Here is a 17,279-nt window from a genome sequence, read left to right as displayed (position 1 = left end):
GAGACAGAGACAGAGAGAGAGAAAGAGAGAGAGAGAGAGAGAGAGAGAGAGAGAGAGAGAGTATGTGTATGTGTGTGTAGTTGAATTCATGGCTTGCTACTTGTGCTTCTACCACCTGAGCCATACCTCTGGAATCCCAAGCTATAAAGTTTGTATTTGCATTGCCATGTCCTTAAGCCCTCTTCTGAAGCTTTGCTCCTGAGTAGTAAAGTTACTTATGGATCAAAGTAACTTAGATTTTTCAAACAAGAGTAGAATGTTTCAGTCTTACAGATACATTTCCCACAGCTAAGTTAGCATCCTTCCTTCCTTCCTTCCTTCCTTCCTTCCTTCCTTCCTTCCTTCCTTCCTTCCTTCCTTCCTTCCTTCCTTCCTTCCTTCCTTCCGTCCTCCCTCCCTCCCTCCCTCCCTCCCTCCCTCTCTCCTTCCCTCTCTCTCTCTTTCCTTCCTTCGTTGGTTGTAGATACTGAACTCAGGGCTTGGGTGCTGTCCTTAAGTTCTTTCAGTCAATGCTAGTGCTCTATCACTTTGAGCTACAAGGCCCACCACTGCCAGTTTTTGAGTGGTTAATTGGAGATAAAAGTCTCATGCGATTTTTTTCCTGCCTAGCTAGCTTCGAACCACAACTCTCAGCTCTCAGCCTCCTGAGCAGCTAGGATTACAGGCAGAAGCCACCAGTGACAAGCCAAAGTTTCTAATAATCTGTTTTTGTTTTTGTCGTTGGTCATGGGTTCTGAACTCTGGGCTTGGGCACTGTTCCTCAGCTCTTCAGCTCAAGGCTGAAGTTGAGCAACTCAGCACCACTTCCAGCTTTTTCTGCTTATGTGGTGCTGAGGACTTGAACCCAGGGCCTCATGCATGCAAGGCAAGTGCTCTACCACTGAGCCACCTTCCCAGCCCCTTTCAATTTCTGTACTTGCTGGAATTTAGGCCAGTTCTTGGCTTCTTCTTAGGTGATCATTTATGTGTAATCTGTTGATAGAGGAAAGGCCAGTGTGAATCAAAGACTCTGAAGCTGAGTCACTTTTCTTTTTTTTTTTTTTCTTTTGGTCTGGTCATGGGGCCTGAACTCTGGGCCTGGGCGCTGTCCTTCAGCTCTTCAGCTCAAGGCTAACGCTCTACCACTTGAGCCACAGTGCCACTTCCGGCTTTTTTCTTTTTGCTTATGTGGTGCTGAGGAATTGAACTCAGGGCCTCAGGCATGCAAGGCAAGCGCTCTACCACTGAGCCACCTTCCCAGCCCCCTGAGTCACTTTTGTTAAGCTTCCCACTCATCCTGGGTTTTCAAATCGCTGGTGGGAGAGTTCTCAGGATTCCATACATGTGCAGAAATGCCACACCTAAGGAAATGCCAGCTTTTACAGGGCTTTAGGTATCCATCCTAGGTCCTTCCTTCCTTCCTTCCTTCCTTCTTTCCTTGCTTCCTTATCTCTCTCTTTCCATCTTTGTTTCTCTCTCTCTTTTTGTCTTTCCGTCTTTCTCTCTCTTTCCTTCCTTCCTTCCTTCCTTCCTTCCTTCCTTCCTTCCTTCCTTCCTTCCTTCCTTCCTTCCTTCCTTCCTTCCTTCCTTCCTTCCTTTTTCCTTTCTTTCATGCTAGGGATTGAAGCCAGGCCTTGTGTATTCTAGACTGGTGTGCACCAACCCTGATTGAGCAAGTTTCTAAAGTAACTGTAACTTTTAAATGTTCAGCTTTCCTCTATTGGATCAAATCTAGTGGTCCCTTCCACAATGCAATCATAATGTACTGGTTGCAAGACAATTTTACTTTTTCCAGTGATATGTAATACTACCAGAATCTCCTATATGCGTTTGTTGGCTTGAAACTGAAGATTTTTAGAGAATCTGTCACAAGTGATCCAGACAGGTGTTCCAATTGCCTGCATTATTTTCCTTGAATAATATCATTTTCAATGTTTAGGTAATAGAACAAACATGCCCTTTATTAGAAAACTGTCTTAATTTTTTCCATTTTATTTTTTCAAGTTAATATGTAATGGTGATAAAAATAAAACAGTCATTAAAAAACCTCCAGCATTTTCTTTCCTTTACCAACATCCTGCTGCTCAGAGGTATCGATTTCCCAATTATTAGGCTTTTTCTTTCAGTCATTTTTTTTGGGGGGGTATCTAATGTTCTTACCATATGGATTTTTTTTTGAGACAGGATCTCTCTGTGTAGACCAGGCTGGTTTCAATTTTTAAGATCTCCCTGTCTCAGCCTCCTAATTGTTGAGATGTAGGCATGTACCATCACACAGGGCTTATTTTTATTTTTTTTTTTTGTGGGTTGTGGGGCTTGAGCTCTGGGTCTGGGCACTGTCCCTCAGCTCTTCAGCTCAAGGCTAGCACTCTATCACTTAAGCCACAGCACCACTTCTGGTTTTCTGAGTGGTTTATTGGAGATAAGAGACGCACGGATGTTCCTGCCTAGGCTGGCTTTGAACCATGATCCTCAGATCTCAGCCTCCTGAGTAGCTAGGATTACAGGTGTGAGCCACTGGTGCCCGGCTTCAACATAACTCTTAATCAATTTTAGACAATACATTTATATGGTGGTTAACAGGAATCTAGAGCTGTCTTATACTCTGCCTCCTCTTGTAACATGTTCCAAAGCTGCTTTTGATGAAAAACACTGACTTCTTACATGGATATATGAATAAAAGCAGGAGAAAAGATCAACATCCTTGTCTCTATTTTGTATGTATTCTTGCAGGCATTTTTCAATTGCCTTGGAATCCAGGAAGGTTAGGATTTATCAATGTTTACAACAGTGATGGAGGAAGTTGCCACATAGGAAGAGAATGTTGGAGCATCTCTAGAACCCCTGCCAAAACAAGGACCAAAATAATGATGAACCAGGCCATACTTCAACCAGAAATTATTTTTATTTTATTTTTTTGTTGGGCTTGAACTGTCCTTCACCTTTTTTGTCTCAAGGTTAATGCTCTACCACTTTAAGCCAGCTCTACTTCTGGTCTTCTGGTGGGTAATTAGAGGTAAGAGTCTCACAGACTTGCCTGCCTGGGCTGGCTTTAAACCATGATCCTCAGAACTCAGCCTCCTGAGTAGCTAGAATTATAGATGTGAGCCACCAGTGCCCAGCAGAAATGTTTATTTTTGGGGGCTTGAATTCAGGGCCTGGCATCATCTTGGCTGGTATTCTACCACTTGAGCCACAGTCTACTTCCAGATTTTTCTCACTAATTGGAGATAAGAGACTCATGGATTTTCCTGCCTGGGCAGGCTTCAATTCTTTGTCCTCAGATCTCAGCCTTCTTAAAATTATAAGTGTGAGCCATCAGTGCTATTCACAACATTCTTATCTCACTTGAATACATTAGTCAAGATTAAATTGTTAAGTTGGGTGCCAGTGGCTCATTCTTATAATTCTAGCTACTCAGGAGTCTGATATCTGAGGACCATGGTTTGAAGCCAGCCTAGCAAGATAGTCCATGAGACTTTTATCTCTAATTACCACCAAAATTCTGGAAGTGGAACTGTGGTTCAAGCACCAGCCTTGAGCAAAAAAGCTAAAGGACAGAGCCAGACCCTGAGTTAAACCTCCATTGTACTGTACACTATACAAAAAAAGCAACAGTAATGGTATTAAACTGAAATCACTGCTTTTATTCCTTTTTCTTTTTGTTTGGTCCTGGGGCCTGAACTCTGGGCCTGGGGGCTGTCCCTCAGTTCTTCATCTTAAGACTAGCACTCTACCACTTGAACCACAGTGCCACTTCTGGCTTTTTCTGCTTATGTGGTACTGAGGAATTGAACCCAGGGCCTCATGCATGCAAGGAAAGCACTCTACCACTGAGCCACTTTCCCAGCCCTCTCACTCCTCTATTTATCTTTGTCAGTCGTGGGGCTTCAGTTCTGGACCTGGGCAATGTCCCTGAGCTCTTCAGCTCAAGGTGAGCGCTCTATCACTTGACCCACAGTGCTACTTCTGGTTTTCTGATGGTTTATTGTAGTTAAAAGTCTCACAGACTTTCCTGCCTGGGCTGGCTTTGAACTGTGATCCTCAGATCTCAGCCTCCTGAGTAGCTAGGATTATAGGCATGAGCCATGGGTGCCCGGCTCCTCTTTATTTTTTATTTTATTATTAAGTAGTGTACAACGAGGTTAATATTTCATATGTCAAGTTATGAGTGCAACACATCTTGATCAATGGCACCCATCCCACCATTCTCTCTTACTATTTTTCCTCCCATCCCTACCCTCAAGTTACACTGTTCAATTTTTACATAATGTACATTGAATATAATGACTACATCTGCTCACCCTTCCTCTTTCCTTTTGTGTACCCCTCATTTTCCTCTCCCCAAAAAACTTTTGCTTTGTGATATTCATTTTGTTAAACAGTTCATTAGCTGTTCAGGGGAATTACACCTTTGGACTCCTTCCCTAAGTACTGTCCTTTGTGTGTATATTCATAAAACTTCGTATATGTTATGCATGTTTGTATTTTAGATCTATTTTTTACATATGACAGAAAACGTGTATCATTTGTCTGGAGTCTGATTTCACAACACAATTTTTTCTATATCCTTTCATTTCCTTGCAAATAACATTATTTTTTCTAATAGATGAATAAAATTCCACTGTAACTATGTACTAAATTTTCTTGGTCCACTCATCCATTATAAGACATTTGGACTGTTTCTATAATTTGTCTATGGTGAGTAGTGCAGCAATAAACATGGATGTGCAAGTGTCATTACTGTACCCTGACTTGTAATATTCTGAGTAGATGCCCTAACCTCCTCCCCTTGGCCCCACTTCTACAGTGAAGGGCCATGCAGAGTTTCACTAAAAGGGAAAATCTGGAGTTAAAGAGTAAATATTCCGGGGCTGGGAAGGTGGCTCAGTGGTAGAGCGCTTGCCTTGCATGCCTGAGACCCTGGGTTCGATTCCTCAGTACCACATAAGCAAAAAGAAAAAAGCTGGAAGTGACGCTGTGACTCACGTGGTAGAGCGCTAGCCTTGAGCTGAAGAGCTGAGGGACAGCGCCCAGGCCCAGAGTTCAAGCCCCACGACCGGAACCAAAAAAAAAAGAAAAAGAGTAAATATTCCACCACCTCCCAGAGCAAACTGTTAAACTGTGAAGTCCTATTTTACAACTTACTTAAGTCATGAACCCCTTTAACTGCCACTTTTGTTTAAATTAAGAGATATGTGCTGTCATCTCCATATAGCCCTAGTTATCTCCTTATCTGGTCTCCTAATCCCCCTGCTACTAACTAAACCTATGTAAATTTTGCTGTTTCTGCCTTTAAAAGTCCCAAGGGTTGAGAATTCCTTTGTTGTTGGCAATAGCCACCTCTTCTACCACTGCTTTAATAAAGGACCTTTAAACTTCTCAGTGCATAGATGTTATGCTTGCTTCCGAACTTTTCTTGTCACACTGAATTGGAAGAACATTCTGACATCAAGGCTAGGATAAGCAAGATAATTGGGCACTGGTGGTTCACACCTGTAATCCCAGCTACTGAGGAGGCAGAGATCTGAGGTTTGCAGTTTGAAGCCAGTCTGGGCCAGAAAGTCTTATCTCCAGTTAACCACCAAAAAGCCAGAAGTGAAGCTATGGCTCAAGTGGTAGCATGCCAGTTTTTAGTGAAAAAGCTAAGGGACAGGTCCCAGTCCCTGAGTTCAAGCACCAGTACTGAACAAAAAAATTTTTTTTATCCCACTAGATTTAGGACTACAGAAGCAGATATAATGTCTATTTATTACTATGTCTCCAGTGCCTAGAATACTGCTTTAGTACACAGTCCATGCTCAATAAATGTATGTGAACTTCATGGATATAAAAGGATTGAATGGATTAACATCATCTAATTGAGAAAAGATAACTTTTCACTTGCAACAGATGCTTATGAAGCAATATTAGCAAGGAAGTGGTTAGGCTTTTGAAGTCTGATCTTTTCTGAGCTTGTACTCACAAGTTAATTTATAACTCATGGTATGTTCTGAGGTAATGAAAAAAAAAAAAGGCATGCTTAGAGTTGGGTATGGTTCATTTGGGATTATTTCCTAATCCAAACAGAAAACCTGAGTTCAGTTTAAAGTAGTATTTCTTAATTTGGGTACTATTGACATTGCTGCACTAGATATTTCTTTGCTGGTATGTGGTGTGTGTGTGTGTGGGGGGGGGGGTGGCTATCCTGTACATGGGAAGTATTTAGCAGCATTCCTGGCTTCTCACTAAGGTGCTTCTAGCAAACACCAGGTTAACAATACAAAAATGCCTCTAGCTATCCCTAAAGAAAGAACTGCTTCTGGATGGACTGTTGGTTTAAAGAAGAACACATGCATTGCCTGAGGAATGTACAGAGGCTATAAATTGGCAATGAACTGTAATGCTTGGGAGATGGGGTTTGATGACTAGAATGGAAATTACCAATGTCTAGTTGGGCAAGCTGGGAAGAGATCTGGATTCTGATCAGAAGGACTTATTTGAGGGCATCAATATATACAGGGAAAGCACAGGTGCTGTGGAAATAAGAAGCATGGAAGTCAAAGCATCCTGCGGCTGAAGTGAGTGATGGGAGGATCTCCTTGTGGGGCAGGAACTGCTCACTGGGTTGGTGCCTTCCATCTGCGCTTGATGATCCCTAGGGACCCTTCTTAAGTGACATCCAGAAATCATGTCCCAGACTGAGTCTCTTCAGGAACCAAACCAGTCTTACCACAAATCAGATAGCCAGCCCACTGGCAAAGTTCATTAAGTGAGCTCTTAGATGAGTTGGGCTGGCCTAAGGATGAAAGAAAAAGCCCAGAGAAAGCAAAGAAGGGCAGGCAAGAATCTTTTCATTTCTTGTTTTTCTGGCTAACCTATCAAGTACTTAGAGTGTCAGCAAATCAGATACCTACCTATTGGGTTTTTTTGTTGTTTTTTTTTGACAACTCAGATACCTAATTTTTTTTTTCTTTTTCTTTTTTGGGGTCTGGTCATGGGGCCTGAACTCTGGGCCTGGGCGCTGTCCCTCAGCTCTTCAGCTCAAGGCTAGTGCTCTACAACTTGAGCCACAGCACCACTGCTGGCTTTTTTCTTTTTGCTTATGTGGTGCTGAGGAATCGAACCCAGGGCCTCAGGCATGCAAGGCAAGCGCTCTACTACTGAGCCACCTTCCCAGCCCTACTTTTTTTTTAGACAACTTTCTAGTTACCTGTTTTTTTTTTTTTAATACCTTTTTGTTTTTAAATACCTTTTGATTTCTATCTTTATCCTAGGCTAGGCAATAATTAGGCTTAATTAGTTAATCATTATTGCTTAAGTATAACTTCTTTTTAATTGTTTTAAAATCAGGGGCTGATGCCACTATGATCTTTACATTTTTAAAATGTAAATTTTCAACTCTGACATCTAATTTAAGTATAATAAAAGGTATTTTTCCTTATACTAGGGTTTGAATTAAGGGCCTGTGATTACTTGGCTTTTGTGCTCATGGCTGGTGCTCTACCATTTGAGCCACATCTAGCCTGAGTATGATACTTTTTTTGGGGGGGGGTCTGGTCATGGGGCCTGAACTCTGGGCCTGGGCGCTGTCCCTCAGCTCTTTAGCTCAAGACTAGCACTGTACCACTTGAGCCACAGCGCTACTTCCGGCTTTTTTCTTTTTGCTTATGTGGTGCTGAGGAATGGAACCCAGGGCCTCATGCATGCAAAGCAAGCGCTCTACCACTGAGCCACCTTCCCAGCCCAGTTGTGGGGCTTGAACTCTGGGCCTGAGCGCTGTCCCTCAGCTCTTCAGCTCAAGGTGAGCACTCTACTATTTGAGCTACAGCACCGCTTCCAGTTTTCTGGTGGTTTATTGGAGATAAGAGTTTCATGGACTTTCCTGCCTCGGCTGGCTTTGAGCCATGATCCTCAGATCTCATCCTCCTGAGTAGCTAGAATTACAGTCATGAGCCACTGGTGCCCAGCCTTCAATGTTGTTTTGATTTGCATTTCTTTTACGGCCAGAGATATTGAACATTTCTTCATGTGTTTACAGGCCATCCTTACTTCTTCTGAGGACTCTCTCTTTAAGACTTTAGCCCATTTATTAATTGGATTGTTATTTTGAGGGTTTTTCTGGCGGGGGGGTGGGTAAGTTTTTGAGCTCTAAGTATTTTTTTGATGTGGGGCCTTTGTCTGATGCATAGCTAGTAAAAATCTCCCATTCTGTGGGCTCTTTTCTATCTTATTAGCCATGTCCTTTGCCATGCAGAAATTCTTCAGTTTGATGCAATCCCATTTATTCAGGCTTTGTTTGATTTGTTGTGATTCTGGATCTGAAGCTTTGACCTTTGCCAAGGAGCCGTAGTGTTTTCCCTATTCCTTCCTGTAATATTTTTATGGTATCTGGCCTTACATTGAGGTCTTTGATCCCTTTGGAATTGATTCTGGTTCAGGGTAATATATAAGGATCTAGCTTCAGTTTTCTGCACAGGTATAGCTAATTCTACCAGCACCATTGTTGAAGAGGTTGTCCTTTTTCCTGTAATATTTTCATAGTATCTGGCCTTACACTGAGGTCTAGCTATGTACATATGATCACATAGAATGATATTTGTTGAAATCAATTCCAAGAAACAGAAACAAGAATTTTTTTTGTTATTTTACTTTTCCCCTCTCCTCTCCTTTGTTGCTGTTTTTGGTTTCTGAACCTTTTTTTTCTTTTTTGGCAGTCATGGATCTTGAACTCTGGGCCTGGGCGCTATCCCTCAGCTCTTCAGCTCAGGTGAGCACTCTACCACTTGAGCCACAGTGCCACTTCCGATTTTCTGAGTGGTTTATTGGAGATAAGAGTCTCAGGAGTTTCCTGCCCTGGCTGGCTTTGAATGGTGGTCCTCAGATCTCAGCCTCCTGAGTAGCTTAGGATTACAAGCATGAGCCACTGACACCGGCTTTCTGTACCTTTTACCTTGTATGCGTTTATGTGTTTTGGAGAGGGTAAGGAGAACACAGAAATGGTGGGATAAAGGGTGAACAAATGCAGCAGTGATACTTATTAGACACTACGTTGAAAATGAGCTATGTAACTTGTTGGGAAGGGAGGGAAGTAGGAGAGAACAAGGGAAAAGTTGACAGCATTCAAAAAGAAATGTACTCATTACCTGACATACATAACTGCAACCCTCTGTATATCACCTTTATAATAAAAATAAATAAAAAAAGAGTCTCACAGACTTTTCTGCTTTCCTGCTTGATCTTGAGAGTAGCTACGATTAAAGTCATGAGCCACTGGCACCTAGCAACAGGGAGTTATGAAACTAGTTGAATGTCAGTATTAGTCTAGCTTGCTGATTTATTTTGAGAGGTATCAGAGAGACTGATTCCTAGAACTTGTTAGGGTAATGATACTCTGGATTTTATTGCATATATACTTTATAAAATTATAATGTGTTAGGTCAGTCTTAGATAATTCAAATTTTATTGTAGACATAATAAAATGATAAAGAGATAATATATGGTGTGATATAATGCTATGAGGCAGCTGGCCTACATAATGAACATTCCAGATGGGGTTAAGATTTGCATTGTAGCCTCAATGACAGCAAACACTAATTTGCTTTAATGAGCATATGTTCAATTTAAACAGCTGTAAACCACCTCCAACTTAGGTTTGGAATAAACAGTTCTAGAACTTTCAATTAATTTAATTATGTCCAGATCACAAGGCATAATCCAAGACCTAGTGTTTGTAATTTTTAGAGCTATTAGAGGAAAGTTATTTTACTTTATCAAATGATTTTTTTGTAGATTTCTCTTTCAGAGGTGAACTGCTGATCAACTTGAGGATCTTCCTAAAACAGCCGAATCTCCTACATCTGCTGTTTAGACTTTAATTAAAACTGATCATCACCTGTCAAAATGGTTAACTTTTCACAGCCAGGCTTTGCGGTAAATTATTCTATTTGCATCCCTGGGAGATGTTAAAAACAAGGGCCGGGCTTGGTGGCTTATATCTGTAATACTAGCTGAAGATCTTCAAGATCACAGTTTGAAAGCTAGTCTGGGCAGAAAAGTCTGTGAGACTCTGTCTCTAAAATTACCAGCAAAAAACTAAACTGGATACTGGGCACCAGTGGCTCACATTGGTAATCCTAGCTACTCAGGAGACTGAGTTCTGAGGACTGAAGTTCAAACTGACACTGGCAGACCTTAGAGATTTTTTTTTTTTAATTGTGAAAATACTGTACAGAGGGGTTACAATTACATGGGCAAGACAATGAGTAAATTTCTTATCAAGCATTGATTCTTTTTTTTTTTTTGGGTCTTGTCGTGGGGCCTGAACTCTGGGCCTGGGTGCTGTCCCTCAGCTCTTCAGCTCAAGGCTAGCGCTCTACCACTTGAGCCACAGCGCCACTTCCAGCTTTTTTCTTTTTGTTTATGTGGTGCTGAGGAATCGAACCCAGGGCCTCATGCATGCAAGGCAAGCGCTCTACCACTGAGCCACCTTCCCAGCCCACATTGAGAGATTCTTATCTCCAATTAAACACCAAAAAGCCAGGAAGTGGAGCTATGGCTCAAGTGGTAGAACATCAGCCTTGTGCAAAAGAAGGTAAGGCTTCTGAGTGCAAGCCCCAGTAATGAAACAACAACAAAACAACAGGTCTGGAGACATGGCTCAAGTGGTAGAGCAAAAACTAAATATAAGCAAGCCACTGAAGCAAGCTTAAGGCCCTAGGTTCAAACCCAAATACTGGCGAAAACATAACTGCAGAATCTCATCTTTCTAGCCAATAGTTCCCCATCTCCCTCTTTTTGCAGCAGCCTCAACTTCATATCCTTGGGGTTTCTGGCTCTTTTTCCTGCATCCTCTGTTTCTAATTTCCCAAGTAGCAGGCCTCTCAGTCTCCTCAGTTTTCATCTGGACATTCCCTTTCTCTCTTCCCCCTCCCCTCAGAGATGATGGGTATTTGAATAAACTCTTCTTGTGTTAAAGATAGCTTATTGCTTTAATTATATTTAAATATATTCTACCAACAAAATTAAATGCATGAAGGGATATTTGGGATTGAGAGGGTGGCAGGAATAAACTGAGAACAGGTGTGAGTTTTGAGAAGCAGAGAGTCCAGTAGGACTTTAGAGATGAGGAAGAAAATAGGTTTTCTTAAGGGCAGAACTCCAAGATGAGGTTGGATTGGGCAGTTTGGTTTTTTTTTTTTTTTTTTTGGTCCGGTTGTGGGGCCTGAACTCTGGGTCTGGGCACTGTCCCTCAGCTCTTCAGTTCAAGGCTAGTGCTCTACCACTTGAGCCACAGCACCACTTCCGGCTTTTTTCTTTTTGCTTATGTGGTGCTGAGGAATCGAACCCAGGGCCTCAGGCATGCAAGGCAAGCGCTCTACCACTGAGCCAACTTCCCAGCCCTGGACAGTGCAGTTTGGTAGAAACCAAGACAATGTCTTTTTTTTTTTTTTCCTACTCTTATTCCAAAAAAGATGTGAATGAGTCAAAGGAGATGGAACTTGGGAATAGCTCAATAGGGTCATAAAAATTAATTGAGGTTGGTTGTAGGATTCAGGAAGTAAAGTGGAGAGGAGATTTTTTTGACTCCTGGACAGAAGGTAATATCCAAAGTTCAAGTGGTGGGAGTAGCCTTACTGATTAAAAATTACTCGAGGCTGGCAGGAAATGTGAAGTATTAAGTATAGGGCTGTGATAGTTGGGAGGGGAAGAATTTTTGGAGCATTTCAGAGCATTGTGGGGAATAGAGGGAGAAAAGAGCCAGAGGGCTTAAGAATATCTATCCTGGAAAAAAGTGCTAGCTGGTAAATGTTTCTTGTGGTATAAAAAGCATATACAGAGGCTGGGAAGGTGGCTCAGTGGTAGAGTGCTTGCCTTGCATGCATGAGACCCTGGGTTTGATTCCTCAGCACCACATAAGCAGAAAAAGCCGGAAGTGGCGCTGTGGCTCAAGTGATAGAGCACTAGCCTTGAGTTGAAGAGCTGAGGACCAGCACCCAGGCCCAGAGCTCAGGCCCCATGGCCGACAAAAAAAAAAAAAAAAAAAAAGCATATACAAATTGGAAATTGCAAATGCTCACTTGTCTTACCCATTAAGAACTATTAACTTTGTCACAAATATAAAAATAGATGGTAACCAGTTGTATAATAAATGCTGGCTACATTGTTATATTCATTAGATGTCAATTAGGCACTGACCTTATTTGTGAATACAGCTAGGTGGCTAGTTCTCCTGTTTATTTATTTATTTTTTTTTGGGTCCGGTCGTGGGGCCTGAACTCTGGGCCTGGGCGCTGTCCCTCAGCTCTTCAGCTCAAGGCTAGCGCTCTACCACTGGAGCCACAGCGCCACTTCCGGCTTTTTTCTTTTTGCTTATGTGGTGCTAAGGAATCGAACCCAGGGCCTCAGGCATGCAAGGCAAGTGCTCTACCACTGAGTCACCTTCCCAGCCCCTGTTTATTTTTTTTAATTTATTTTTTGGTCATAGTTTGCCTTGTTTTTTTCCACATTCAACTGAGACCTAATTGAGCCACTCAGCTTTTGTGCATGGCTCTACTTTTCAGAGGTCAGAAATCCTGGGCTGACATGCTTTTTTCTTTTTTTTCTTTTTCTTTTTTGGGTCCGGTCGTGGGGCCTGAACTCTGGGCCTGGGCACTGTCCGTCAGCTCTTCAGCTCAAGGCTAGCGCTCTACCACTTGAGCCACAGTGCCACTTCCAGCTTTTTTTTTTCCTGCTTATGTGGTGCTGAGGAATAGAACTCAGGGCCTCAGGCATGCAAGGCAAGCGCTCTACCAATGAGCCACCTTCCCAGCCCCTATGCTGCTTTTTTTCTGGCCAGAGGGTTCTGAAGTTGGATGGTATGTGTGGGCCTTCTCTGGCTTCCAACACATGCACCACTGGCTATCCCAAGGCGGGGCTTATTCACTTGTATTTGAAAGATACGCTGAGAATGAATGTAAATCTTGATTTGTTCACTGGACCACAATCAGTGGTTGCCATGAAACAGCAGGATTTCATGTAAGGATGCTATGATCCTGTGCTCAGATTATTTGTCTCCCTCTCCTTTCTAGCATCATTCATTTTTCCATTCCTACTTTTCCATCAACTTCTCAGCTCAAACATTAGTTTCCAACTGCCTTCTACAATCCCAGTCTGATTTTTCTTTGTTTTTATGCATAACATAAATATACTCTTTCCTACACTTCACTATAGTCAGTTAATTTGCCTCTCTTTCCTAGTTGACTTCATGAAGACACATCTCTGACCGTCTGGCATGCTATTCTTAATGTCTGGAGCAACATTTGATACTTCCAAATGAATGAAGAGTTATAAATCATGAAAAAACAAAGTTTGAGCAGTAGGCTATTTAATCGAGAGCCATCTAAACACATAAACTCCAGGCCATCTAAATGTATCATTTCAGATGCTATCAGTGCATGGAATTTTTGATGGAGAGTGGAAATATTCCTGGTTCATTTGCTAGCCAGGAACTTGGCCTTTCAGAGTGTATCTCACGGAGTGTGGAGCCATTTTTCTGCCAAGGGCCATTTGGACATTTATATTATCAATCACTTGGAGTCATAAGAAAATGATCAATAAAGTCAGACTACTGCGGGCAGCCACTGAGCAGCATGAGGACAAGCATACGTGTTTGTCCCATCACGTACCAAATCATTTCAGGGCCTTATATGGTTCACCAGCCTGGCATCTCTCACCCCAGCCCCACCCACCGGCACACTGGTCTGTCATTTGCTGCCTGTCATTTGCGAATCCAATAGATCTGTGCTCATCTTGGCCTAATTTACAAGGTCTGTATCTATAGGCCCTAGAGGCAGTCAGATTATGCTAAAACTCTGTTGTCTTTTACTGGGTGTGAACCGGTCTGGAACCAGAAAGAAGAGGTGAAGAATGCAACGGTTCTACAGAGAGCCTTCCTAGATCTCCTTGGGAGGTGTGATTCCCCTCCCTGTTCCCGCGACCCCAGGGCCCCGCCATCCTAGGCAGAGCAGCTCTGAGCTTTACCTGCGTTCATGTGAACGCTACACAGTTGATGGCACGAGGTAACCAACCGGATACATTTTCATTCAGTCTTTTAATTCTCCTGCCCAGAAAGATGCCAGAAGCAGAACTAGGTATTTCACAAATTATTTCCTGGCTTGGCCTCCGGGTCTGGTCTGGGAGATCCGACGGCCACTAGGGCCCGCTTCACTTGCCCTCCGAACTCCAACAGCCACCACCCCTATCCCTGCCCCCGCCCATCAGGGGGCGGGGCGCAGTAGGGCGCTCTCGCGGGGTCCGTTCTCCGGTTGGGGCGGGGGAGGGAGGGTTACTAGAGGGAGGGGGGGCCGGGGCGACGCGCGGTGGCGGCTTGGCCAATGAGCGCCGGCCGGGCGGGGCTGGCGGCGGCTCGGGCGCGGGCGGGGCGGGGCGTCTATGGGTGACGCGCCGAGCTCGGCAGGCCAATGGGCGCAGGGGGGCCGGCGGGCGGGTCTGGAGGCCTGGGGCTTTAGGACGCGAGCGGGCGGCGGGACAGACTGACGTGTGGCTGCATCGCGGGAGACGCATGGCTGGGATGGCGCTGGCGCGGGCCTGGAAACAAATGTCCTGGTTCTACTACCAATACCTGCTGGTCACGGCGCTTTACATGCTGGAGCCCTGGGAACGGACTGTGTTCAGTATCCTGCCAAGGGACGCGGGGCTGGGGCCGGGGCTGGGGCCGGGGTCACATCCTCCCTGTCCTCGGCTGGACAGGGTCTGGGGGAGGGGGTGGCTGGGTGCGTCTGATTCAAGGACCTGGCTTCTGGGCGGTGCGCGGCGGGGGCGGAGGGAGTGGCGGTGGTCTCGGGGCCGAAGGCAGTGATCATGCGATCTAGGAGGGGCTCGAACCAGCGATCACAGGTTTCCGATGAAGTCACGATGAAGTCACCGGGTTAGACGCACTTTCATTTCTGCAGAAACTCCCCGACGGCGTCGTGGCGCCCGGTGCGTCCTCGCCTCCACTTGGGTCTTGTCTGCCTTTGGTCTCCGGTTCTTGGGCGAGGTGGGCGCGGTGTGAGTGGAGCACCGTCGCTCCGGGCTTCCGACGTCGTTGACCTTTAAGTGTCCCCGATTTACCTGGTTTAGGACCTAATGAAGATTCCCATCCATTTAGCAGCTTTTTAACGACGTCCGGTACTTGTGTTCCTGATAGCCCAATGCAGTTCTGGAAAGCAGCTTTAAAAGTTACTGGACCTTTTTGAGCTTCAAGATGGCAATTTTAAAAGTGGGCTTTATTGATTACTTCTTTGCACTGTAGGGCCCGGAGAGGAACCGTAACTTACCCGTTAGAGTTTTAAACTGTTTTGGTTTATAATTAGCAAATTTTTGTTCCGAACATACTGATTAGGAGCAAGTCAGTTAACTATACTGAGAGCAGTTTGCTCGTGTCTTAATCTCGTGTAACTTTCACAGCAATCCCAATGATTGCTTGAGGTTGTGAAGGCTGTGATGTTTGTTGTCTCCTATTAAAGCTGACATCCTCTGATAGTGTTCTTACAAAATAAGTACTGAGTGGGAGTGAGGTATGTCTTTTCTTTTTCACTTTCGGGTCCAATATGAATCAGATATTTCACATTAGATATGTACAAAGCTCTCCCTTTTCCATCCGGGGTCAGTGGAAATAGCTTCCTTGGAAATAATTTTATAACTGCATTGTTGCATTCCAGTAAATGACCGGAATTCCAAGCTTTTAAGTGTGTTGGTGTTAAAATTGCATGAGATTGTACTCAAAGCTGGCTTTTGTTTCAGCCCTTTTGAAGAATTTTAGCTGCTTATAAGGCGATTAATTTATTATAGTTAGCATTCCTCCCACCCCCAAATGTGGAACTTAACTGTTTAGTTGAAGTCTGCTTTATTTCCTGCATTGTTTATTTATTTGGTCTCTAGGTTCTGTAGATTAGATCTCATCAGGTCATACCTTGTAAAATGCATGTTTAATTTAAAAGCTAGTAATCCTGACTCAGAATCATCTTAGTAGAGTTAAAACAATGTGAGATAGATTGAAATTCTCTAAATCAGAGGTTGGGATATAGACTCCAGTACTGTAGTAAAGTCTGGAGTTCACACATACATAGGTTGATTGACATATATGTAAATGCTAGTGTCAATGGTGTTAAGATTTTTCTGTATTATATTGCAATAGTAATAATGCCCAGTAAGCACTCCTTTTTGAAAGTGGAGAAATAAATAAGAAAGTGAAATATAATGCCTTAGGTTTTTAGTTTTGATGTTTTTTTGACTTCTCACTTGTTTATGAGATTAAGGGATTTCTTTTTTCTTTATATTTTTTAGAATAGTGAGAACTGAAATGAAATGGAATCTTGTGGTTCTTAGGATTTTAAATCTTATTTCAAAGTTCATGTTATTGGATTATCCGAGATAGAAATGCAATCCTTTGACATAGATAACTCTTAAATGAATATCAGCTGCTGCATTTGTTGTTTTTCACCTGACTTCTAGATTATTTACTCATTTATTTAGTGTGGTTACTGTGACTTGAACCTCAGAGCCTGGGTGATGTCCCTGAGCTTTTTTTTTGTTTTTGCTCAAGAATTGTGCTTTAGGGCTGGGAAGGTGGCTCAGTGGTAGAGTGCTTGCCTTGCATGCATGCGTGAGGCCCTGGGTTTGATTCCTTAGCACCACATAAGCAGAAAAAGCTGGAAGCGGCCCTGTGGCTCAAGTGGTAGAGTGCTAGCCTTGAGCTGAAGAGCTGAGGGACAGCGCCCAGGCCCAGAGTTCAGGCCCCATGACCTACAAAAAAAAATAGTGCTCTACCACTTGAACCACAGCTCTATTTCTAGCTTTTTGACGATTAATTTTAGTTAAGAGTCTTATGGATGCTGGGTGCTAGTGGCTCACACCTGTAATTCTAGCTACTCAGGAGGCTGAGATCTGAGAATCTCCATTCAAAGCCAGTCTGGGCAGGAAAAGTCTATGAGACTTTTATCTCCAATTAACCACCAGAAAACCAGAAGTGGTGCTGTGGTTCAAGTGGTAGAGCACTTGCCTTGAACTGAAGAGCTCAGGGACAGTGCCCAGGCTCAGAGTTCAGGCCCAGAGTTCAAGCCCCATGACAAAAAAAAAAAAAGTCTAATGGACTTTGCTGTCTGGGCTGACTTTGAAGCTCAATCCTCATAGTTAAGCCTCATGAGTAGTTAGGATTCTAGGCATGAGCCAGCAGTACCTGGCTGACCTATATTCTAAAGGAAATGTATCTGCTGTCAAGTTAGATACATTGTTAAGTACTTGAAAAATAAGATTTATGAGTTTTATAAATTCTTCCC

General features: G+C 43.4%; 1 protein-coding gene across 1 annotated transcript in view; it reads left to right on the top strand.

The window, feature by feature from the left end:
* Nucleotides 1-14,465: 14,465 nt before the first annotated feature.
* The window catches only part of Sptssa (serine palmitoyltransferase small subunit A), a 29,268-nt gene continuing 26,454 nt past the window's right edge, over nt 14,466-17,279 (top strand). Inside the window, exon 1 of the mRNA XM_042677828.1 lies at nt 14,466-14,633. Coding sequence (XP_042533762.1) covers nt 14,522-14,633 — 112 coding nt within the window. The 5' untranslated portion in view covers nt 14,466-14,521. The remainder of the gene's footprint in view (nt 14,634-17,279) is intronic.

This window comes from Dipodomys spectabilis, unplaced genomic scaffold, assembly GCF_019054845.1.
Source record: "Dipodomys spectabilis isolate Male_0828 unplaced genomic scaffold, ASM1905484v1 ptg000042l, whole genome shotgun sequence".
NCBI classification, from domain to species: Eukaryota; Metazoa; Chordata; class Mammalia; order Rodentia; family Heteromyidae; genus Dipodomys; species Dipodomys spectabilis.
This window is presented reverse-complemented; position numbering and strand designations above follow the sequence as displayed.